This window comes from Silene latifolia, chromosome X (genome assembly GCF_048544455.1).
Source record: "Silene latifolia isolate original U9 population chromosome X, ASM4854445v1, whole genome shotgun sequence".
Lineage (NCBI taxonomy): Eukaryota > Viridiplantae > Streptophyta > Magnoliopsida > Caryophyllales > Caryophyllaceae > Silene > Silene latifolia.
In genome coordinates, this window is record NC_133537.1 from 8456702 (window position 1) to 8481806 (window position 25105).

The 25105-nt window shown below is 38.0% G+C and overlaps 4 protein-coding genes across 4 annotated transcripts; 2 read left to right on the forward strand and 2 right to left on the reverse strand.

Moving 5' to 3' along the window:
- The first annotated feature begins 3999 nt into the window (after window positions 1-3999).
- Window positions 4000-5353, forward strand: LOC141622747 (uncharacterized). The gene is made up of 2 exons (XM_074438742.1): window positions 4000-4196; window positions 4946-5353. Exons 1-2 carry the CDS (start codon window positions 4154-4156, stop codon window positions 5167-5169), a joined length of 267 nt encoding a protein of 88 aa, XP_074294843.1. The 5' UTR covers window positions 4000-4153; the 3' UTR covers window positions 5170-5353.
- A 194-nt stretch (window positions 5354-5547) lies between these two features.
- Window positions 5548-9518, reverse strand: LOC141622746 (uncharacterized). Its single transcript, XM_074438741.1, has 4 exons — window positions 9200-9518; window positions 9014-9106; window positions 6782-6878; window positions 5548-5918 (listed from the first exon to the last, which is right to left on the reverse strand). The coding sequence occupies exons 1-4, from the start codon at window positions 9429-9431 to the stop codon at window positions 5846-5848; spliced, it is 495 nt and encodes a 164-aa protein (XP_074294842.1). The 5' UTR covers window positions 9432-9518; the 3' UTR covers window positions 5548-5845.
- An 885-nt stretch (window positions 9519-10403) lies between these two features.
- LOC141622761 (uncharacterized) lies at window positions 10404-13239 on the forward strand. The gene is made up of 5 exons (XM_074438758.1): window positions 10404-10621; window positions 10824-10910; window positions 11797-11867; window positions 12531-12593; window positions 12683-13239. Exons 1-5 carry the CDS (start codon window positions 10561-10563, stop codon window positions 12932-12934), a joined length of 534 nt encoding a protein of 177 aa, XP_074294859.1. The 5' UTR covers window positions 10404-10560; the 3' UTR covers window positions 12935-13239.
- Window positions 13240-13350: 111 nt separating this feature from the next.
- Window positions 13351-17342, reverse strand: LOC141622760 (uncharacterized). Its single transcript, XM_074438757.1, has 10 exons — window positions 16873-17342; window positions 16424-16518; window positions 15733-15800; window positions 15613-15656; window positions 15282-15359; window positions 15046-15199; window positions 14426-14572; window positions 14200-14310; window positions 13899-13964; window positions 13351-13786 (listed from the first exon to the last, which is right to left on the reverse strand). Exons 1-10 carry the CDS (start codon window positions 17148-17150, stop codon window positions 13688-13690), a joined length of 1140 nt encoding a protein of 379 aa, XP_074294858.1. The 5' UTR covers window positions 17151-17342; the 3' UTR covers window positions 13351-13687.
- Between the last annotated feature and the right edge of the window lie 7763 nt (window positions 17343-25105).

Genomic DNA, 25105 nt, shown 5'->3' on the forward strand with positions numbered 1-25105 from the left:
TTCAGATCCTATAAGTTCAGTTCAGTTCAGTTCAGATCTTATAAGTTCAATTCAGTTCAAATTCTATAAATTTCAGTCCAAAAGAACATGACCTTAGTTTAGGGTTAGCTAGATGTGTGCCTTTCTCTGGTTTGTATTTATACTCATGTCCATCTTTGTATTCATTATGCAATTCTCATTATAATTAATCTTTCCCATAATTATCAATATAATTAATCTTTTCCACAATTGACCGAAACACTCCAAAATATAATAGATAACAAATAACTAGGATAAAGGGAGTATTCTGTAATGAAATGTTAAAAATCAATTGTAAGCTATACAAATAAGGCCTTATTGATCCATTTCACCGAGAATCCTCGATTTTGGTTGACATGGTCTTCTAACAACGAGTAGTATCAATCTACGTGTAGAGACAATAGAACGAAAAATGAGATACTCTTAAGTATATCGGCTATACCATACAATAATTTATAATATTAATAATAACTAGTTTTGCTACCCGTGCAATGCACGTAACTTTCATATTTTTATCATTATGCATTCTATTTCAAAGACATCAGATTGACTAAACCTGTTGAAAAAAGAACTTTGTATGAAATGGTAAGTTTTCGCGAAATGTTTTGCTTAGATTGCTTCTAAAAAAACTGGGTAGTCTTGTTACTTGTATAAGATGGTTCTGCATAAAAAAAAGTGTAAAACGGATCGAAACATAAGAAAAGGTAATGAATAAAGACAATTATTAAAATAATCTTGTTCAAGGTCGCTGTACACTAGTAAATGGGTCAAGAGTTGTTTGGTGGGCTTTTATTTATAAAATAGGTAATGAATACGAGGGATGATGAAGAGTTGTAGTTTGATAGTTTTTTCTTTATTTTTAATTTTTTTTTTAAAGAAACGTGTTGTTGATGAGGTGGAGGGTAAATGAGTTAATAAATGATAAATGTTGATCTGGCAAAAAGTTGGATATTTGATTTGTGTTTTTATTATTATACTACTTTATACAGATAGGAGTGTAACAACAATTTTTGTATTGCAATAAAACTGTAACACAAAACAGATAGACAAATGAGTTTATATAATATCAAAAAGTTATGTATACAACCTCTATTTTATCCACTGATTCTACAACAATATTTAAAGGTACGAGTCTACGATCTACGAGGCTCGCTTGCTTGACTCTAACTTCTTGAGAGGGTCGCGTTGACTTCAATATCTCTTTGATGCTTGAGTTTAGTTTGAGTTTGATTTGAGCTTCTTGAAAATGGTGGAGAAGTCTCTTATTTACACAGATTTCTCTCTTGATAAATGGACTTGAAGTTTGGGCTTTCATTGTGAGCTTGACTTCTCTTTCGGGCCCAATTGACTATTTCTTTGCTCTAGAGCCCAAATAAACCAATTTGCAATATGAATCGATCTGGATTCTATCAAGCGGGACAAATATAATTAAATTAAGCTGAAATTTGATATTAACTTAAAATAATTTATTTCTTTTATTTGATATTAACTTAAAATAGTTTTAGGCAAATTCCACACAACGTATCGAAATCCGAATGAGGGTAGAGTCCCACGACACTAGCAATATTGTAATTTAACCCTCGTAAAAATCTCGACATCTTTTGTTCTTCTATTTCTTCCAGTTCACCCATTAAAGCCAAACCCTCAAATTCATCTATATCCCACACTTAATTTCCCTTGTCTAAACTCAGCAATTTTACGGTAAGTAGCAATTTTATGGGTTGTCGGTACATACCTTTTACGGAGTTTTCGTTTAAGGGCCTCCCACGATGCTATTTTGTCCTTCCCTGCACGCGTTCGTTTGGACTTCATGCCCTCGAACCATAAGGACACTCCCTTATCCAATTTTAGGATAGCATACTTGCATCTTTTCTCATCGTTAAGGTCTTTAAAATCGAACATACGATCGATCTTCCTTTCCCACTCCAGGTAATCCTCGGGATTAGTGCCACCAGTGAACTCCGGGAGTTCCGTGACTTTGAACTCGTCCTGCTTTGGTCTGTAACGGCTTCCTGTGGGTTGATTACGAAGCATCTCGCGTACTTGAGCGAGCAATGTCTCGTCATCGAATTCGGCCATGTTTGTTTTCTGTAAGTGTGTTTCTGATTTTTTTTGTTTTTTTTTGTTTTTGTATTCTATAAAATGAAAATTGCGTGAAACCAAGAGCCTATAATCGTTTCGATTTATGGAAAATCAAGAGACGAAGCTCTGATACCACTAATGATACGAATTTACAGCGGAATGACTGAACAAGATAGATGACCCACGAGCCAGACCTATGACTCGAAACATCGTGATTGTGAGCAAGACCTATTACTCGACAATCAAACTCAAAAACTAGGAGTCGTGTCCTAATTGTTGAAAGCGAGTTATAACAATAATTCAGAAAGTTTGTTAAGCTTTTTTTTGTGAAAGATGACTGACTTTATTCAACCTCAAGTGCAAGACATATATAGCCGAGTAACAGCTAAATGAGTACAAACGAAAAGCCTCTATTAAGAGTGCTTAATTAAAGAAATTCAAAGCTAATAATAAACACCAATTAACCAAATTAAAAGTACTGAGTAAATGAGAGTAATTCTGCCAACTCCTCAGATCACCGTGAGCAAGCTTACGAACTGAACTCCCGAGCGTAAATGATCAGCCACGGCCACACCACGCAGCATTGCACTAGCCTTCGAACCTTCTTGTGAGCATACACCATCAACAACCGTATCATCAATGCACATAACTTTCATATTTTTATCATTATGCATTCTATTTCAAAGACATCAGATTGACTAAACCTGTTGAAAAAAGAACTTTGTATGAAATGGTAAGTTTTCGCGAAATGTTTTGCTTAGATTGCTTCTAAAAAAACTGGGTAGTCTTGTTACTTGTATAAGATGGTTCTGCATAAAAAAAAAGTGTAAAACGGATCGAAACATAAGAAAAGGTAATGAATAAAGATAATTATTAAAATAATCTTGTTCAAGGTCGCTGTACACAAGTAAATGGGTCAAGAGTTGTTTGGTGGGCTTTTATTTATAAAATAGGTAATGAATACGAGGAATGATGAAGAGTTGTTGCTTGATAGTTTTTTCTTTATTTTTAATTTTTTTTTTAAAAAAAGAAACGTGTTGTTGATGAGGTGGAGGGTAAATGAGTTAATAAATGATAAATGTTGATCTGGCAAAAAGTTGGATATTTGATTTGTGTTTTTATTATACTTTATATAGATAGGAGTGTAACAACAAATTTTGTATTGCAATAAAACTGTAACACAAAACAGATAGACAAATGAGTTTATATAATATCAGAAAGTTATGTATACAACCTCTATTTTATCCACTGATTCTACAACAATATTTAAAGGTACGAGTCTACGATCTACGAGGCTCGCTTGCTTGACTCTAACTTCTTGAGAGGGTCGCGTTGACTTCAATATCTCTTCGATGCTTGAGTTTAGTTTGAGTTTGATTTGAGCTTCTTGAATGGGTCACGTTAACTTGAATCTCCCCCTGATGCTTCGGTTTGATTGATGAGATTTGTAGAGAGTTTTTTATGTCTCTTTTCTCTTCACTTTGACAAATGATTTTTTCCCTTGTAAATTGATTTTTCTCCCTTTGAAAATGGTGGAGAAGTCTCTTATTTACAGAGATTTCTCTCTTGATAAATGGACTTGAAGCTTGGGCTTTCATTGTGAGCTTGACTTCTCTTTCGGGCCCAATTGACCATTTTTTTGCTCTAGAGCCCAAATAACCCAATTTGCAATATGGATCGATCCGAATTCTATCAAGCGGGACAAATATAATTAAACTAATCTAAAATTTGATATTAAATTAAAATAATTTATTTCTACAAAATTTCCGTGCCTACAAGGAGTATAAATAAATAAATAAAAGAATTTGAAAAAAAAAAATGGAGACGACAGGACAATGACACGATAGGAGGCAAGGGGCATCAAAGAACAGGAACAACCGAACAACACGTCAAGTTAACATCCTATTATCGTCTTTCCAATGCTCAATCTTAAACATAAAAAAAAAAAAAAAAACTTTACTAAGCTATCCTTCATTGTAGGATTATTACCAAATTATAAGGGTATCTTGGTATTGTTATTGTTATTGTAATCTTGCCTCACTAACTTCCTTTAATGGCAGACCATCCTGCATCACATCCATCCACCCTTAATCCTGGTATGTATTACGAAGTATAATTTAAATTAAAATTATTGCGGAAGGCAGCTTAACATAAGAGAAATGGTTTGATATTGGCTAACTAGGGAGTATCAGTTTCAGCTTGATACTCCCTCCGTTCCAATTATTTGTTTATTTTCGATTAAAAATACTCTTCACAGAGAATGAAAATGATAAACAAATGATTTATTGGGATGGAGGAAATATATGTTTTATCGTTGTATTTTTATTTATTTTTTAGTTTCATGTTTGTGATGTTTTCTAGTAGTGAATCTTGTTAAACAAATTTTGAAATGGATTAAATCTTGGAGGAATTTCCTTTCTGCACATTTTGGCGTTATTACCAATCATTGGTTGGCGTAGTGGTAGCATGAAGCTGCGCTTGGTAGGAAGGTCTGCGGATCGATCCCCACAACTGCGATTGGAAGGGGTTTAAATACCGTAATCCTTGGACACGCCCCGAAATCCGGATTAGTCGGCCTAATGTGGTTTGAATTTCCAGTCTGCACATTTTGGCGTTATTAATGAGGTGCACGATTCAATTTGTTTATTATAGTATATTATAGGAAAAGTGAAAATTAAGCAATGATAATATTCTCTTTTAACTTCCCCGATTTTCCGTGTCGCAATCAATGAACACGGAAATATATATGCGTTTGTATGTACAGAATAGGAATGGTTTATTGAATGATAAAACGATTTGCTTTAAACACATCACATTGGCTTGGTTTCTTGACATATCTAAACAGATAAAGAGGTGAAGAAGTCTGAGGACGTGAAAGACAGAGATCAGGACGGGAGGTCACCTGATCATCACGATGAAGAAACACACGGGACAAGTGACGACATTGATGAGAATACCCCTCCTGAAGCAGTTAAAGGCCCGAATGTGTTTCAGCGCGCCAAGGAAGAGGTCGAGGCCATTTTTGAAGCAATCCATCCTAAAAAGGACTCGGAAGATAGCAGCAACTAAGGACTATCCCCTTTGAAAGAGTTTTTGTAGTTCTTGTATCTCTAATCTGTCTTGTCTGTCACCTTGGTTATGTTATACCATCCTTGAACAACTCGAGACTATCCACCTTTAATTCCTGTGTTTTTCCTTCAAATTCACTACCTTTTTCTTCTTGGAGCAATAAGACGCAACACATCTACTGTGTACATCCGCGAAGATTTTTTTTTTTTTTTAACCCCCCGAGTTGTTCAAAGAAGCTGCACAGTATTTCTACTATAGACAAGCAACTCGTAAATTGAAATTTTCCATCATGTTTTCCTATAGACCATGAAGACTTGCTATATGAAAATAGGTCGAAGTAAATTCATCGCAAGTGCATGAATAACAAAGAACGACAGGTGAACTTGAAGGGTAGCTCCTATTAATATGACCTTTTTCAAATTCAGCGAAGGGGGAAAATAGATTAGGAAATTCTAGGTACAAACATCCTTACTCTAAAATCTCTAATGGAAACTTATAATATGCATACCAATCCCGCGGCATGGATTTTATGAGTGATACGTAATGCACCAACAAGAAAAGTCAAAAGAACGAACAAAGGTTTGACATCCCCAGGGTCCAACGTATACATAAAGAGGCCACATACAACTCCAGATTTTGGCAATTTCTTGTTCTAAAATCTTGCGTACACTAGATCCTATGCAGTGACCCTATGACGCCCCTTTGCAATTCTCCGAGCAATCACTCTCCGACCGCCCTTAGTAGCTTTCCTGCAAAGATAAATAGTAGGAGCTTCATAGTGTGTCTGGATTGAAAGAAATGCGGGAAAGAACAAAATGGGATAGAAACAGGAACTTTTCATATAGTTACCGATTTACATGGGGAAGGGAGAAATATGGACGGGTTGATAATCCCTTCCTCAAAATAGACGATAATCCTTCCAAATAATATTGGAGAGATTTTATAAGGAAATCTACCATGGTGTTAACTATTAAGATCTGTTTTGAGACTTCATCTCAAACCGGTCGTCGCTGCCAATATTTCGGTCATCGCATTGTAAATGCAAAACAGGGCAACCATAAAAAAAAAACTTGATTATTAGGCTGTCATTCGATGTCAGCAGCCTAAATCTAATAAATCATGACAGTCTTCTCAGTATCTTCCCTTTCTGTTTTTTGTTCTTCTCACACTCTCTCCCTGTGTCTAGGGTGCCACCATCATCATCCTGCACCTAATTTTGTCTCAACACTTATGAGTCCTCACCCTCCAGTCTCGACCTTTTCACGACCTTCCCCTCCTACATTCGTCTATCCAAACTACCAAAAGATTATCTACATCCATCATCAACTCCCTACACTTCAAAATGTTTATATTATGACCCTGTAAAAGTGTAAATTATGCCCCAATTTCCCCAAAAGAGGCTCCCGCTCTGACGGGGACCAAAAAATCTACAGATTTGATAGGAAAGATAATTTGATAAAAGCCAGTACAGATACGAGGAAAAAATCAAGCCTGCAACAGTTTGCCAATGCTTTTTGAACAATGGGACTTTACGAGCAGATACTTGAACAGGAAAATGCCACTCAAACCAAACACTCAGCTTTGTTCATAATCTACACGTGAAGATATTTACCGTGCAAAAAAACCATGATTCCTCTTACGCCGGAGGGTGCTAGGCTGAAAGGTTCGTTTAGGAAATAAGATCATTGAATCACTTGAAGAATCATCCGCTGCACAGAACAAAAACTTGGTTTTAAAATCAGAGGCCTTTTATATCAATATAGTTCGCAAGCAAATAGATAGGTAACTGAAATGTGATTTACGTACATGGGAGTGTCAACTTTGATTGATATCAGACTTCAGAGTCAACTTTGATTTAATTTCTAAAATAGTAAGTAATGATCCCTTGGGATTATATATAACAAGGCAAGATCCCAAATTTCGTTCAAACAAGACCACAGAAGTTGGCAGAAATAATCACATACAGCAACACCGGAATGTAAGAAACAATCCCCCCTACTACTAAGAGAATAAAAATTCTCTTAGTTTTCCCTCCAAAAAACATCTAGCTAAATAAGGTAATAAATACAATTTTCTTTCATTACATTATCATCTTTTCAATAAATATATTCTTATAATGAAATAAACTCTAATTTTTAAAATAAATTCATAATTATGATTTTTTCATTAAAATAAAATAAAATTGATATTAAAGTTTAAACTATAAAGTATAAGTTGCTAAATTTTTCAGTAATGCAATAATTATTACTGTAGAGAATAACTTGACACATGCTTAATTGCTTACTATTAGCTTCGTGACAAAAAAACATTCACTAAAAAAAATTCACAACTTAAATAAATTTTTTTATTAGTTTTCCATTTTAATTTTTTTGTTTCATATCAAAATACAATGGAGTGAACTGATAAATATTAATGAGGTGCAAATTTAAAAAGTATAAATCCTCCTATATACTAAGAGAATACAACTTTTCTAAAGTTTTTCCTTCAAAGTGCTCAAACTTATATATGGAAACAAATTAGATTTTCATTTATTAAACTAATTTTCCATTTAAAATAATCTATACATAAAAATTGCATCTCCTATTATTAACTTCGTGACGAAAAAAAAAAAAATTTTACATAATTTGATGTAGTTAAAATATTTTCATAAAAAACACAATTTATGGAATTATTCAATTCTTTTGATTAATTTTAATATTAGTTATTTTTTAGAAAAATTCGTGATATATAAATGAAAAATCTATAACTAATACACTAAAAATTAAAAGGCCTATATTTACCGCGCATTTGCGCGGGATCTACACTAGTTCCATATACAACAAACAAGCAAACAAACATTACCACATTGTCTCAAAGATACGGCGTGCTTATGACGAAGAAAAGGGGTCGAATGAATACACTGTAAAAAAAAAAAAAAGCTCAAATACATATGTTACCCCGACTCTTCTGATTCCCCCCACATACCCGTGTCCGATACGCAACACTCTGACAAGGGTGTGACACTTCGGACATGCATATTTTCTATAAAAATGGCCGAACCCGACACTTGGACACACACCCGTGTGAGCAACAAATCAGACAAGCTCCCCGAAATCCACCCAAAAATACAAGTACAAAAGCAGATGACAACTTGCAGCCCCAAATTTAGGCAAATTATAAAGATCAGAAAATCAGACAAGCTCCCCGAAATCCACCCAAAAATATCTCCACCAGGATAAAATCCATCAGATTAACAACCTTTATTCACAAGCGAACATTCTTAAAAGAATTACTCCGTACATGTTAGTTTCCAGTAATCTAGTCACTAGCTGACGGGCAAGCCACCATTCGGATATTGATGAATCATCTCACACACACTCTGATCATAACACACCTCTTCAGTCCCTAAATAATCTTCCGAACAGACGCTTTATCTCATATCCAAACTGCACCCAACACTATATATCCCGGTAATCCCCACACATACCCGCATCCCTTACAATTCAGAAACCCCAAGGTCATATTCTGACCATATTACTACAACCCAATGACCAACTGAGTTTTCAGCTGCTATGGTCAATTGATCATCCTCGCTTCTGTTAACATCTCGGACAAAGAATCCTACCATTCTACGAAATGACTCAATCTAACATCTAAATTTTTTTCCCCTGGAAAACCCACTTCTTCCCTTTTTCCATGATCTTTAAAACAAACAAGCAACCCAAACAAAACAAACGTCTTCATAATCATCTACTCACTTCATCCCAATCAATTATTCACCTTTCTATTCTCACACACATATATGTATCGAAAGTAAACAAATGATTGAGACGGAAGGAGTACAAAAATGCATAACTATAATTACCTTCGGGTAAGAAGAAATCAAGATCAGGATGACCAAAAGGGTAAAAATTCTTCACAATTTCCAATGCATTATTCTCAACCTCCTTCACTTTACCTAAATCATTCAAAAAAAAAACACACAATTAAATTAAATTAAATTGACTTTCAATTAATTTAATTAAATTAATCGGGGGAGCAATGTGCATACCATCGGGTAGCGGAAAATGTAAGGAAGGCAAGGTGTTGCATGAAACGGCGTCGTTTTGGGTGGAATTAGGGAAGAGAGGAAAGAGGGGAGAATTAGAGAGTGAAGGTGAAAGAAAGAGCTTTGATGTCGAAATTAGGGTTTGGTGAGTTGAACTCGGAGATGGTAGGGTTGGTGAGTTGAGAAACCGAGTTGCGAAGGATGTTCCGGTGCGAATTAGGGTTTTGGCCGCCATTGTTGTGGGGATGATTGAGAATTAAGATCGGAGGAGAGGGAAGGGAAAATGAGTGCTGTTATGGTCCGGTGTGGGTCGGAGTGACTGAGTGAGAAGCCAACGGCCCATTTATTGGTCTGGCCCAACATTTGGTCAAATAGTGGCGATCATAAATTTTGCGACCAGTTTAAAAAGCGATGATGTTTTAGTTTTTTCAAATTAAAGTTCTCATAAAAACGATCAATTTGAAAATGAAATTGTTGCTTTTGAAACTTGTGAACATGAGTTATTACTTATTATAGCATGTTAAAGTTTTTTTAGTGCAACTTTAGAAGTATATCTCAAAAAATTAAGAGATTCGTTCTACAACCCTTGCTCTTTGGGGGTGGCTGGCACATTAATCCCGAGCTAAGATTGTTGTCAATGAAGTTGAAAAAGAAAACTTCAAGCAACAATTCTGGTAGAAAGAGATAAAATGAGTGGAATACGATTTTTTGGTTACCAGACTTTTTATTTTTAGATAAATTCTAATACCCGTGGTTCGTGAACAACAATCAAATTATAATAACATTGCGTGTTTTGAACTTTGTTTTGATACCCGGTTTTAATTCAGTTTATTGGTAAGAGTTAACATTATTCAGTTTTTGGTCGATGATTTGCCATTAGACATTGTTACTTTCAACCGAATTACGTAATTATCAGTAAGCCTTTCAGGGATTTCCTTCAAAAAAAAAAAAGGAGTATGTGATGTGAGACATCTTTCGAATTTTTAAACTATAGTTGGCTGGTGTAAGTGCTAATAACTCTCATCTCTTAACCAAGTGATTAGAGGTTCGATTCCCGACTCTTGCGAATGATAATGCCAAACTTAGTAGGGGTCCCATTAATTTGCTTCAGCACCTCGAAGAAAATTGTCCCATTTGTTAGTAGAGATACTCCAGGTCAAAAAAAAAAAAAAAAAAAAAAAATCTTTAAATATAAAACCCTAAATTTAAATATAAAACCCTAAATAAACCCTGGTATAAACACAACCCCGTTTCCGTCATACGGATTAATTTGGTACCACCACTATTTTCGGCGTAATACTCAACGATAAAAAACAATTTCCGTCGTAACACCAGAACTAGCACCGCCTCAGCCACCGCTAGTAATGGAGAAAACAAGCAAGGAACTTTTACAGTTCGAACACAATCCCCCTTCTTCTTTCAAAGGTTCCCCCTTTCTCCCTATTCCTTTTGCCTTTTTTTTTTTTTTTTTTTTTTTAGTTTGTCGGAAATCGGGTGCGCGTTCTCTCGTTACATTAATTAATTTATTGTCAAACCGTCTCTTACAAGAATTAATCATCATATAGTATTAATCTGTAGAGTACAATTGAACTGAATTGTTATTGTTTTGAATTTTGATTGATTGTAGATTCTGCGCTACTGGTATTTGGTAATACCAAAACTTCCGCCCAAGAGAAGCCGTCTTTCGCTGCACCTATCCCTTCTTCTAGTCAAGGTACCGCCTTTTTGTATTCTACTCCGTATATGGTTCATTTAATGATGGCGATAACAACTACTCCGTATGTTGTAAGCTTGCGACGGTCTTAAAACTAGACTACCTGTCTGTTTTAATTTTAATTATTTACCGCCTTTAGGCCCTGTTTTTTTCGGTTGAAAGGAGCTGAATTGAAGTTAATGAAGCCGAGCTAAACTGAACTTAATTGAATAGAACTTAGCTAAATTGAATAGAGTTGAAGTAAGAGTTAATTTGTGAAGAGATTAGTTGAATTGAATTGAATGAAACTAAATTGAACTGAACTGAATAGTGCTGAGCAAAAATGAAACGAGCTGAAATTAAGCCAGAAAGAACATGGTCTTACTATGTTGGTCATATCAGTTAATCTTACTAGGTTTGTTTTTTGTAATGATTTTTTATTCGATGTAGTGTTCAGCAATTTATACGTAGACTGTAAATAACATAATGTTTGTAGGGAAATTTGAATCTGGAATTAGATGGAGATGGAACGTAGTTTGTCTGTTAGATTCTAGCTTTGAAAATATGAAGCTTGTTTACCTATTCCGTTTGGTGGTCTAAGGTTTGGGCTAATTTCACTATAGTCCTATGTTTCGCTCTGTTGCAATGAGGTTTGACTGATCGTGCTGTATTGATTCCGTCTTCTTCTGTTGGTCCGGCTTCTGTTCGCAACTGTCCCACAGAAGTAGGGGGAAATTTAGGCAAGCTCGAATTTTTAAGAGAGTATCTGTTGATTATAGTTATAGCACATTTGGTCTAAAATCTTGTCGAGTTATCGCATTGCATTTGATGTGTTTTGCCGACTTTTGCCTAAATCAGGAGCAAATAGAGTTACAGCTGATAATGTTCCCTCCGACTTTATGTGCAGTGCTTGGTAAGGTAAAGGATTTCTTAGGAGTGATATCCGAAGCTAACAAAAACCTTGAGCTCAAAGCAAAGGTAAACAACTTAAAGTCTTGTAGTTTTTTTGTGTGTTAAGAAGACTCTTGCCATATAAAAACCCATACTCCATTTGTAAACGGAGGTCAAATACTTTGATGTTCTTGGAGGAGGATCCAATAAATTGGAGCTCCATGATGGTCATGAATGCGATCGTGACCAAGAGTATGAGTAATTGATTACCCCATATTGCTCACCAAACTCACATCATTGGTGACGATATGCAAGTGACAAATCTCAAATGTCAAATCAAAAGGCCAAAAGACTGTGTCATTGTGTCAAGAGTCAAGACTCAAGAGAGTCAGTGGCAAAATCAGAATGGCTACCAGTGGTCATGTTTGCTAGCATAATAAACCGGTCCAGAAACATAAACATATGGATGAGATAAGTGGAGTATTTATTTTCAGTAAGTCTCCCTTGTGGCTTGTATATCCGTAACAAGTTTGTGATGTGGCAAGTGTCACCCACGTGGGTAGATAAGACGAAAATTAAAGTACCTAGGTAGGGAGTCACAAATGATTTGTCTTATCTACCTATGTGGGTTTTACTTGACCCGTCACAAGCTTGTGACGGATATCAGCCGTCACAAATGAGATTTATGAGAACTTGTGATTTGTTTTAGTTTTCTGGAGTCTGCTGATGAATAGTTTGCCTAATTTACAGGACAATCCTGAGGAGTACAACATTGAAAATCTAAATGGGAATGAATCCGAGTTAATAGAAATGGTAAAGTTGAATACTGTATTCCTTCTTTTACGATATATATGCAGCAACTGTGGAATCTGAGCTAAGGCTGGAGGATTGAAATAATGCAGGATCTGATGTTGGGTGTTGCCGATCTTCACACACCTGAGGCCATGGCTGCAGCAGAGGCAGCAATCACTGGAAATCAGCGGGTTCTCGATCTTTATAAGAATGATGATTCTTCAGAATCAGATAGTGATGATGAGGATGACGATGATGATGATGAGGGTGACAATGATGAAACTATGACAGGTGATGGTTCTGTAAAACAGCAGTCAGAAAATAACAAGAGAAAACGAGCAAATATTGTCGTACTCCCGTGATAAAGTTCTCGTTTTCTTTGGAGGATACGAGTATAACCCACTCATACTAGCCGTTGGATAGTTGTTTGACGGATGATGGGGGTTGATGTAGAAGATTGCTTGCCGGTGTCTTTAGTTTGCAGTTTGTCATCTTATAGTCTGGTCTATTATTAGTACACATATAATCGTCAGTGTTGATTGTCATTTTTTGAGAAGTTGTACAAGTAAAGCAGTTTGTTGAAGCCTTAAATGGCTGCAAGTCTTGTGTACTTTGGAGAAGTTCTCATTGTGGATAATTCAAAATTTAAGCGCTTTTTCGGTTGTGATTTGTTTCGACTATCCAATCTTTTATTGGCATTAGAAGACCTTGAAGCATGCATGTTGTGGTAATACTTCAGTCGATGTTGGACGATAAGATAGCCTTGATGAGAACACTATTTTCATCTAGCTCAAACCGTGGAACGTCTTTTAAATTTTCAGTGCTAATACATAATTACACAATTGTTTGAGCATAGATCAGAAAGAAGCCAACCTAACTGATCTCACCTACAGCAAATTCAGCAAACAAAAGGCATAAGGTGTTAATTTTACAACTAGCTGTAACTTCCATGGAGGAAATTCCCTAAGCTTTGACAAAAGGGGCTAAAGATTACAGAAAAAGAGCGGTGAATTCGTCACCATAATCATCTGACTGATATAATGCAAAGAATGCAATGATTGTTGCTTCTTAATCTTCAATAGACCTAATGATCTAACAGATCCACGTGAGCGTTTCTACTTGTCTTTTACAAGGGTAGATGTAATCCAATCGGTAGCCAACGTTTGAACATCAGACTCCATGTAAGGAGACAGAAAAAAGGGTGTCACAGAAACCTGACAATGAAACCAAAACCACAGCGATTCAGCGAGACAGGTATCAGATTCAACATTTGAACAAATGAAAGGGCAGAAGTAGTAAGGTTTGCCATCAAAATTTTCAACTTACAAAATTGTTTTCAAGTGCCTTAATGTCTGAATCATCATCGACTTCTTCATGTTCCTTGTCAAGAAACTGTAATGATTCAAATATATAAGTGAATCTACAATCTACAGTCTACAGACGTCTTAAAAAAAGCAATCTATAATTCTATATTTTGAATTACTGGCCTGGCATCGTTCTTCTATCAGTCTCTACAACCTTATTTTAATGGTTTATATGGGCAAGATATAACACATACTCCCTCGTAAGTCGTAACACTCATATTTTTAAGATTGCCGCCTTTCTCTATAAATAGCATATTTCTTACCTCCAAGCGGAAGGACTTCTTCACACCCCGATCTGTGTTGGACTTCCCAGCAACGCCAACTGATTCTATCTCCAGATTCTTCTTTTGAGTTGTCACACGGCGAGCTGCACCCTGACAAACATCCAAATACCATTAGAAGGATAGAATCACGATGAGATCGTGAAAAGGAAATAAAAAAGACTAGGCACCCGTAAAAACGATGAGTAAAAGTGTGATAAGCACTCACGGCAGCAGATGCATCTCGACCAAGCTGTGCTAGTTGGATGCCAAAACCTGGTTGATTAGGCATGTATCCTGTTGGGTGCCTTTTGGCAGATACTGCTTGCCAGCACAAGGTAGATTTCCACGAACTTTGTTTTGTCACTTTAAAGCCCTGCAGAAACATCAAACTCGTGAAATATGCCAACGTAATATGAAAGTACTTCGTATAAGATTTGGAGATAGTTATAGAAAATAACAGAAGGCAAGGCTCCAACAAGTTTCTCGCTAGATCCGCAGTTTTGATTGCACAATTATATACTTATTCTACAACCAAAGCACATATACCTAACTTCAACACCACTGAAAAAAAAAAGGCTTTTGACGACATACGGACATAGATCATGTGATTATGACCACAACACATGGCAGATAATAGTTACAGCGGGAGAAACCCGCCCCTGTTGTCTTTTAAAGTTCACCATGACATTCGTAAGCTCAATGATTGAGTGGCAAATGTTTCAAACTTAAGCTTACGGGTTCAACTTTTGGCAACGTGTACAATGTACTCTAAGATCCGCCACTGAACAATAAAATTAAATTTATCGAACAGACAGAAAAATCTCACTGGATCAGGAAGAAATGAACCTTGTTTGCAGAGGGAGATGTAGGAATTTGTATGTTCAATGCACATTGTTTAGGAAAACTTCCATTCTCTATATCTCTCACAGCAGAGTTTATTATTGGCACTGAAAGAGCCACAGCATCCTTTATATCGCTTTCACTGCTCTCATCCTTCTTCCTAAAAAGAGGATCACTATAAATGTCAAGAACAAGAAACAAAAAATGACATATGGTCGCCAAAAGACAGTCCTCAACCTTACCAATTCAATGATATGGCAATTGAAGGCACACCACCAATCAGTGCCTCTCTGGCCCCAGCAACAACACCAGAGTAGAACCTGCAGCCACCAGCAACACGTTAGATTGTTGAGTAGTATTCTGTGAAATTGCTTAGCAGAAATGAAAGAACGCAAACTCCCTCCATCATATACTATGATGACAACCTTTTTAAAAGGATCGTACGAAAACAGTTGTTTTGATAATCAAACGTGATAAATCGTAGATAAAGGTCAAAGTTCATATCGGACAAGTGGTTAACTACTAAACCATATGGGTCGAAAAAAATAGGAGAGGACGTACAAGATTACTTACATATGATGACCACAACTTGATCCCTTATTGACTCCACTGACGACCTAAACAAATGAAATTAACTGGTTAGTAGCCAATGCATATCCTTCGTTCCCAATGAGTGAAATTAGTAATGCATACCAATGTAGGTTTGGACCAAGAGAAAAGAGCCCCGGATAATCCCAGTGAGACACAGTCAACAGGGGTCCCTATCATATACAAGAGCACATAACTAGTAAGATACTTGAGTCACCAAAAACAAATATTCACCATCGGAACAAACTCATATCTTTGTGAACCTGGATAGGAGATCGACTGTACACGACAAGGATAAAAGTAGGGTTTAGACAAGCTATTAATTAAGATACCTCGACAATAGACTACAATTGAAGTGAGTTCATTTTGGTTGTTGAACTCAATGGTAGAACTAGCCAGTTTCATGTGCTATTCTTTGTCGGATAGCTGTTTAAGGGAAATATCAACACCCTAACATCCAATAACTCAAAACAAGACAATATACATTCATATGAAAATTTCAGAAATCATTTCACGGCATTCATTAATCATTATTCATTACTCTTCCATATCAAATTTTTAAAAGTTACTCCCTCCGTCCCGGTCATTTGTTGTAATTTGGTTTTGTCACAAAGACCAAGGAAAGAGGAGGGGCCAATTACTAAATGACATGTGGACCAAATTGTGAGTGAATGATCAAATTGTTCATCAAATGCAATCCTAAAATAGAAAGGACAACAAATAACTGAGACAGCCAAAATGAAAAAGGACAACAAATGACCGGTACAAAGGGAGTAATATATGGGTGCGAACTAACCTGAAACCTCATATGCAGTGGCACCATTCATCTCAACAGAAGAAACAGCTACAGTTTCTCCAAATGTCACTGAATGCCCGGCAACTGATTTATCCCTGGCACGACAGATCAAAATATAATCAAGCGCCACCATTTACAACATAATGGTCAATCAACCAGCTTTCCGCAACAAAAAGGTAACCTTTTAGCTGAGAGAGCAAATCATTAACAGTTTACCCCCACCCACCTTATTGACTTGTGCATTAACAGTTTACCCCCACCCACCTTATTGACTTGTGCATTAACAGTTTACCCACAGAGAATAGAAACGTATACAAATGATTGAGAAAGAGTTGCCTTGTTCATTACTAACAACTGAAACAGTTCACCTTTGATTAAAATACCCGTCACAAAGAATAAAAACCGGAAACAAATGAACAAGACGGGCATAAAGATAAAAAAGAACCTACATTTGAGGAGCACAAACATAAACATTATAAAGTCCTTCCTTAACAAGAGCTTCAACAAGATAAACAAGACCAAATGATTCAATCCCATCACCATTAGTAACCAAAATTCTAGGTTTTGAACAATCTTCTTCACAATCACCATTAATCTGCAACCCATCATCTTGTGAAGAAGATGAAGTTACTTCATCATTTCCTCCATTTTTTCTCCCCATTAAAGCTTGTTGAAGATTATTAACAAAGTTGGGTGGCATTACATTGTTCTTCACAGAAGTTGTCATCTTGAAAAAATTGATTGAAAACCCTAATGAAAGAGGAATTAAAAGTTGAAAAAAATTGAATCTTTGAAGATAAGTTGGGGAAAAAATTAGTGGGTTGATTAAAGGAGGAAGATTTGAGGGGGGAAAATGGTGGAAAGTTGTGAGAGAGGAACGATTCAAGCGGCGTTTATTTAGGAATGACAGTGAAAGGGAATATACAGGTGAGTGGTGGGAAAATAGGACATGACAATGTGTCGCTGATTTTTTTTTTTTTTTTTTCGACAATAGTAAACCGCCATAAATAAAGAAAAAGCTACCGAAAGTGCATTATGGTACAAACCGAGGGGGAAAAGAACCCCCAAAACTATTAGAAACTTGAAAAACAGAAGAAACAATAAACGCAGTCGAAGATAATATACGATACTTCTTAAAAGGGCGGTGATAATGAGCATCAAACACAAAAGACTGGATCTCCTTTCTCTTTGTCCCCGTAACTGTAGTGATAGAACGAGTGTACTTGCAACGCGAAAGTGAAACACGAACAGGAACGGATGAACGTTTTTTCGAACAAGTTGTGGGTCGACCCATTCTAGCTTTGTCCCCTCTCGAACCATGCAAATGCTCCTTATGATCCCTAAATGCGGTGAAGTTAAACTGGACTAACGAGGCCTTGATAACACAGAAAGAAGCTGAAGTGAGACGAGTCTTCTTATCAACCTAGAAGACAGCCTCCTCTTGCACCATCTTGATCTCCTCTTGAACAAAGCTCTCCGTTGTAGGAGAGGATGTGGGAACTTCTGCTGTCCCAGAAATTTCTTCATGGGGAGTTCCCGTCTTGATAGTTTTTGAAGTGAGGGTACAGACCCTCAAGAAAGACATGGACCTTGGGTGATAAAAGCCCAAATTTTTGCCATGTAATAGTTTCTCATAATCTTGAGGTGAAAGTTTGAGTGTTTTATGAGGTTGTTTCTTATTGATGAAATTGAAATGAGAAGACGTTGAGGAGCACAAAAGATAGTCAGCTTCATCCTTCAAGGTCTCAGCGTCATTCAAGGGCACGCCGTGTACACTACTGCTCTCGGAATCCATGGAATCCATAGGCACCACCGGGGAACAAACCGGAGCACAATCTATATTCATTATCAATCCAATATCAGGAGCTTGGGGAGAAAACACACACTTTTTCCCTACATGAACCTCATTGTCATCCAATGTATCCACTATAACGCGCTTTCCATTGTGATTAAGCTCGAGTGCCTGCACAACTTCTTCCAGTTCGCGAATAATGTCTTTATTATGTGGTTCAACCGCTTGTGCTTCCTTCAAGGTAACACTAGCCTCCGAAAGCCTATTCAAATGTCGAAGAGCTACAGCTTTACGGAAAAGGGCCTTAGCATTTTTTGGAAAGAAGGTTAAAACCATAGTACAGAAGAGAAGAGCTCCCTCAAAAGCTTGAATTTTTTTGGAACAAGCAGCTAGATTCAGACACAAAGAAACGGCTAAGGATAGAATTGAATTTAAATCGAGATCAAAATTATCCTTAAGGGCCACACCCAACTGTCGGCAAGCCTGGTCATAGCAATCACCCGCCAAAGCATACTGATGTCCTCGAAAGAGGTTATTTCCAAATTCATTGAGAGCTTGAATTTTTGAAAAAGGGAACCATCTAACTGTGTAAGGATACTCTGCAATTTAGCATCAACACCTACTGTGGACATGGGCCACGTCTCGGTCTGTGGATTTGGGCCACCTACCGATCTGCGGTCACGGGTCACCTGCACGCCAGGCCAATCTGTGGACATGCAGCGGTCTTTTGAAAGCCACGCTCGGCGGCGTAAAAATGCTTTCGACCGGATCGTTTTAGATCTGTCGATTTCGTCTCGGTAAGGGTCTCGAAACGATTAGAGATGTTCGGAGTCGCCACCAAGCATTTGTGGGATGCTTGGAACCCGTTCGAAATCCACTTTATACCTCGGTCAAATCGAAGCACAAAGCAGCGTTTGACATAGGTACTAAAGATAAGGAAATCGTCCCACTTTAGCATCCTATCTCTAGAATGACTCTCGTACGCCCTGGATAAGGTCGTCCACTATCCAAAGTTTCTGAGTAAGAGGTGAAGGTACGTATTGGGAAGCCCTTTAATCAGACACCCAATCCCGCCCGCGGTAGCGGCCTCTACTGATCGATCTTGGTTGGTTGAATGCAAAAGTTGATAAAACGGTTTAAATGCATGAATGCGCATCCGATAATTTAAACCTAACATGTGAGAGCTTTCTAAGTCGGTTGATTTAATCCAAGTATCAAGTATAAGATGTCGAGTTGGATTAATGATTGATTTGCATGCAAGACGGAAATTAAACATCCATTTACCGTATTAGGTTTAGGGTGCATAACGTGATCCATTTATCTTAGTAGGGCATTTTGCAAATATGATTTTGAATAGTCATATGATCTGTCCTATATCCGGGCTAATCGGAGTCGGGATCGTCCTGGACTGATGCTGGAAAGGGAACAGGCCCTGTACCAGACGGCTACATGAGGCGCGAGCCAGCCGGCGGTATAAGGGGGCCTCCCCTGGTTTTGAAAATGAGAAAGAAAAGGGCCTGTTTAGGCGCGAGTCAATCCACGGCCATATGCCGTATCCTGACTATTTGAAAAACGTTATAAAACGTATGAAAGAATGGGTATTTGAACCCGATTTGATTTGAAAGGGTCGTTTAGACCGCATTTGTTGATCTGAAGAACTAGACTCGAATAATCATCATTATTTTGATAATATTCGGCGTCAGGTTCGACTTGGCAAACTTGACATGAATAGTTTTGAAAATAATTATGAACTAATTATTTTAAGTTCATTTGGATGTAATTAGTCGATACTCATCATCGTACCCGGGTTAAAATCCGGCATGGTATGTAGAACCAAGGATGACTTTGTGTTGGTGACTAATATGTTTATTTTGAAAATGTAAAGAAAATGATGAAAGGCTTTAAAATACCTCCCAAAATGTAAAGAAATGAAATAAAAGGTTTTAAAATACCTTCTAAATGTCATTAACCAAATATTATCACCGAAACACGGATTTAACCGTCATGGTATGAGGAACCAAGGGTGAAAAATATTTTATGGTTAAAACAAATAAGATGAAATAAAAAGAGTTTGAAAATATTTGCAATGGTGAAAACCAATTACAAATATGAAAATGGATTAAAGGGAAATGACGAGAACAAACACGGTTGATCTCTGACCTGGACACCCCATTTAGGCGCGGGCAAGCCGGCGAACCAAGGGGCTTCTGTCTCAGGCCAAAAATCAGTTTTGGCTCGTTTATTCCATGTTTTGGTTCATGTTATGCATGTTTTAGCATGTTATAGTCATGAAACAAATGAAAACATAATAAAAGAGGATTTTTACACCCTCATACTTACATGTTTGGTTATGGCGAGTGACCGACGTAAGTGTAACAACTCGTTTGATCGGAAAAAACTCGGTTTAAAACCGTTTTGGTAAGTAAAAAGAGTGTTTTAAGTTTATTGACGGTGTAGTGGAGTGGTCGGTCAAGTGATTTAATGCACGATGACGGTACCAAACAATGTGTAAGGCTTGTATTTACGATTGGTAGGTCGCAAATACGCGTCGGATTGTGACTTAAGAAGTCGAGTCGAGAATTTTTAGGGAGAAAAGAGGGGGCGGACACTCGCGTAAGTCTCAAATGGGGGGCATTTGAGGGGTATTTATAGGGAAATGAGTGGTTGTGTGAGTTTTGAGCGACGTGGCCACTTGGGCTGCTCAAAGAGGCGCGAGCCACGTCGCGGTTCTTCGAGTTGTCTTGTCACTTTCACAACAAACGCAATCATGATTTGTTCTATCCTAGGTTTTGTAGTCATATGTTTGGTACTTGACCAAACATAAATACGGGAAAACTTAAGGTAGAAGGTTTGAAATGTTTTGTTTTTGGTGGTTGACTCGGTTTGACTCGTTGTTGGAGTCAGGATTTTGAATTTTTGAGTCGGTTTTTGGTCCGGTGTCGGTTTTGACTCTAGTTAGTGTCATTGCGACCCCGTCGTGGTGCATTAAACACTCCAGGTATTTTTGAAATGTTTTAAAATGTTTTATTTTCGAAATCGTTTTAAGTTTCCGACGTAAAGTTGTACACAAACTGTCGATCAAACGCCGCGATTCCAAAACATGTTGTAGTCCGATAATCATCGGGTGTTTGTTGGAGTCTCAGCAGATACTGGGTATCTACAGAGCCCCCACTTTGACTGAGGCTTGGACAGGGCGAAAGTCAAAGTAGAGCCCCCAGATCAATCGAAGATTACAACCTGGAGACCCAAGCGACGTCGAGGCGGCTCGAAAGGATTCAGGCCAAGAACCTGCCGCCGGGAAGGGCGACGCCGAGGCGAATCGAGGGTACGAGTCAAAGACCTGTCGTCGGGAACAGTTTAGAGTCTGTCGACTATCCGTGCGGGTCGTTTAAAGTCCATTAGACTACGTACAAAGGCTCGCCAGCCATAGGAAGGAGTCATACCTGAGTCATCTTCGGATATGTCCTTGCACGTTCGCGGACAAAGGCTCGCCAGCTGTGATAAGGAAATGTACCCGAGACATCTTCAGGATGTGTCCTTGAGTGTTTGCGGACAAAGGCTCGCCAGCTGTGACAAGGAAATGTACATGAGGCATCTTCGGGATGTGTCCTTGAGTGTTTGCTGACAAAGGCTCGCCAGCTGTGATAAGGAAATGTACCCGAGGCATCTTCGGGATGTGTCCTTGAGTGTTTGCGGACAAAGGCTCGCCAGCTGTGATAAGGAAATGTACCCGAGGCATCTTCGGGATGTGTCCTTGAGTGTTTGCGGACAAAGGCTCACCAGCTGTGGGGCGGTCGGTTAATGGACCGTGAAAGTAGCGAACTCATGATGCCGCCGTGGAAATAGTGACGTCAAATTTTCACTATCACTGTTTTTGAAATGAGCGGGTTCCGCGAGGAAGCCCTCTGCTGGTATTTGAAGGAATATTGAATTTGGGATCTTCACCATTCGTTGTTCTTTTTTTTTTGAATTTTGAAGTGGTTTTGATCGCCGTCTGTTTGAATTTTGAAGGAAATAAAAAATTTTGCTATCACGCTTGGAGTGACGGTTTATGTGCCGCCGTTGACATGTGATGGAAATAGTGAATTTGAAATCTTCACTATTACGTTTGAAGTGACGGTTTATGTCCCGCCGTTGACATTTGATGGAAATAGTGAATTTGGAATCTTCACTATTAATTGAAGTGACGGTTTATGTGCCGCCGTTGAAATTTGATGGATATAGTGAATTTGGAATCTTTACTATTAATTGAAGTGACGGTTTATGTGCCGCCGTTGACATTTGATGAAAATAATGAATTTGGAATTTTCACTATTAATTGAAAATTGAAGAAAATAGTGAATTTTGAATTTTCACTATTATTTTTGAAATTGGCGGTTTTGATCGCCGTTTGTTTGAAATTTTCGAAAATAGCGAATTTATATTTTCACTATGTGTTGGAGTGACAGTTTATGTGCCGTCGTTTGAAATCTTTGAAAATAGCGAATTTGAATTTTCACTATTTGTTTTTGTCTTTGAGAAAATGACGACCTTTAATATCGTCAATGAAAATTCGAAGTTTGATATGTGAAATTGGGCCAAAGCCCAAATTTCGGTGGAAAAGCAAGGGGAGGCCTGATTGAGGCGCGAGCCACCTTGCGAACCAAAGGGGCTTCCCTTTTTTCTGTAAAAGACGCGAGTTCAGGCTGCATTTCATTCCTCATCCGTCTTCAATCTTCGACAAAATAAACCCAAGAACGCCATTGTTGGTTCTTAAGCTTGTTTCCATTCGTGCCATCAACAACAATGTCATCTCAAGGTATGTATTTCCTCTTGAATCCATTTAAATTTGTTGGCCTTTTAGCTTAATTGAATTAGGGCGAAATTTACCCTAGAAAATCAAATTGGGTGTTTTTGATTGAGCCCATTTTGAGTGAAATTGATGATTGCATTAGGTTAGAAACCTGTTTAGGAGTATAGGGGTGTTTTTAGTTTGCATTTTGGTCCCCGTTCCTGCTCCCTATGCTCGAAAAACGTGAGTGAGGTGAGAAACCGTCTCATCTCGCCATGCCAAGTTTATTTGCTTGGATAGTGGGTCCCGCTAGGTTGCATTATAGTCGGGAAAGACCGTATTCGCCATTATGGACCTTCGTTGGGTATTGTGGGCAAAATTGGATTTTTTGCCTTTTGTGACGGTCTTATGTCTGACAAAATAAGCGCCTGTTTGGGCTTGAATTGAGTCAGTTTGCCTTGAAATGAATCTCATTGGTAGTTTAGGTCGCTTTGAGGCGTGATAAAATCAAGTTTGCCTTTTTGCGGTCGTTTTTCAATTTTTGACCGGTTTGTGCTCAAATTGGCGTATAAATTGCCTTTTTGAGCCGTAGAAAAATACCCCATTGTGTCGGGAATGTATTTTGGTTTGTTGGCGGACCTTGTAGGGGTCTTGAAATGCCGATTTTTTTTGGGGTGGTTTTGACTCGTCTTTTGCTTGAAAAGATGGGCGAGTCGTTTTTGTGCTTGTTTTTTTTTTTTTTGTGAATGGTTTTGTTGCTGTTTCGTTTGGCTGGGTTTGGGCGGGATTGCCCTTGTTTTTCTTTGCAGGTTGTTGTTTTTGTTTTTTTTTTTTTGGATTTGTCCATTTTACGCTGTCATAATGCCGAAATTTCGGCTGACGTTCTTTGTTTATTCTTTTGATCGCAGGGTATCATTTGGGACCTATGGGGTCTGCCGTGGAGGCCTTGGAGGAGGAAGACGATCCTGGAGGGGGAGAGACGATTGTTTTTTGTTACAGGCTTGGTTGTGTTTCATCCCGGCCAATGATCGGGTATCGATCGTTGGTCGTTGTCTGTAGAGGTTCGGATGACCGATGAGTGGGGTTCAATGCGGTCGTGTTATCCCATGTTGCTGCTTTCGATCGCAGTTGAATTCAGCTGAGTAGGGTTCAACATCGGGGTAGTATCCGTTGTCCTGGTCCCTTTTCACCCTCGAATTCTGACGATTGGAGGCCAACGTCGGGGTAGTGCGCTGAGCTACGATCTTCGGTTATCGCGTCGTCCAAAATCTGCAAGGCATCATTTTTCTTTTTGTCATGGAGCAGTAACGAGGTATTACCGTCATGGTAACCACCTCTGCTTCCGTTGTTGCTCCTCTGTCTCTTGTGTTGCTCCCTTTCTTTTCTGTTTGAGAGGATAGAGAGTGCTTAGTTCGGTAGGTGGCGGATAGCCCCCAGTTTGTTGTCTTAGGCCAGTGTCTGTATGATAGATAGTTGTTTTAGGCCAGTGTCTGTATGATAGATGTCTGTACTGGGTCCTGTTTGTACGGTCAGTTGTCCGTATCAAACGTGTGTCGATGTATTTTGCGTGAGGCGGTTTGTATATATGTGTTTTTGGATCGTGGTTCATTTTGTGATTTTTGGCTTTTTTGTGTTGTGTTTTGGAGGAGCGTTGTCGGCTGTCAATTCTCCTTTTTGCTTCGCACTAGCTCCTGCATCGTTAGTGTAGAAAAACAGGCAACAGGTAGCACATATGCATAAACGTAAACACGTAAAAGCATTTGATTGAAAAACAAAATTAATCGCGATGACTCGGAGTTAAAATTGAAATTTGAAATGAATTTTGAAAATTTGCGACAAGTCGTCACGTTCGGAATTCAAAAGGAATTAATTTGAAAATTTGAGCAATTAACTCGTGTCGTGAATTAAATTGCATCGAAATTATTGAAATTGATTTGTGACTCGAAAAATTCAAACTCAAACCGTCATATTTTTGCGAGTATATTTGATTTTTGATTTTTGAGGTCAAGACTCGAATTTGTGAGTGCTTGAATTTTTGAGGAAAACTGATGTCGTTCTATCAATTTTCGATTTTATTGCGAAAAAGCGAAAAATTTACGGAATTTCGACTGACATGGAT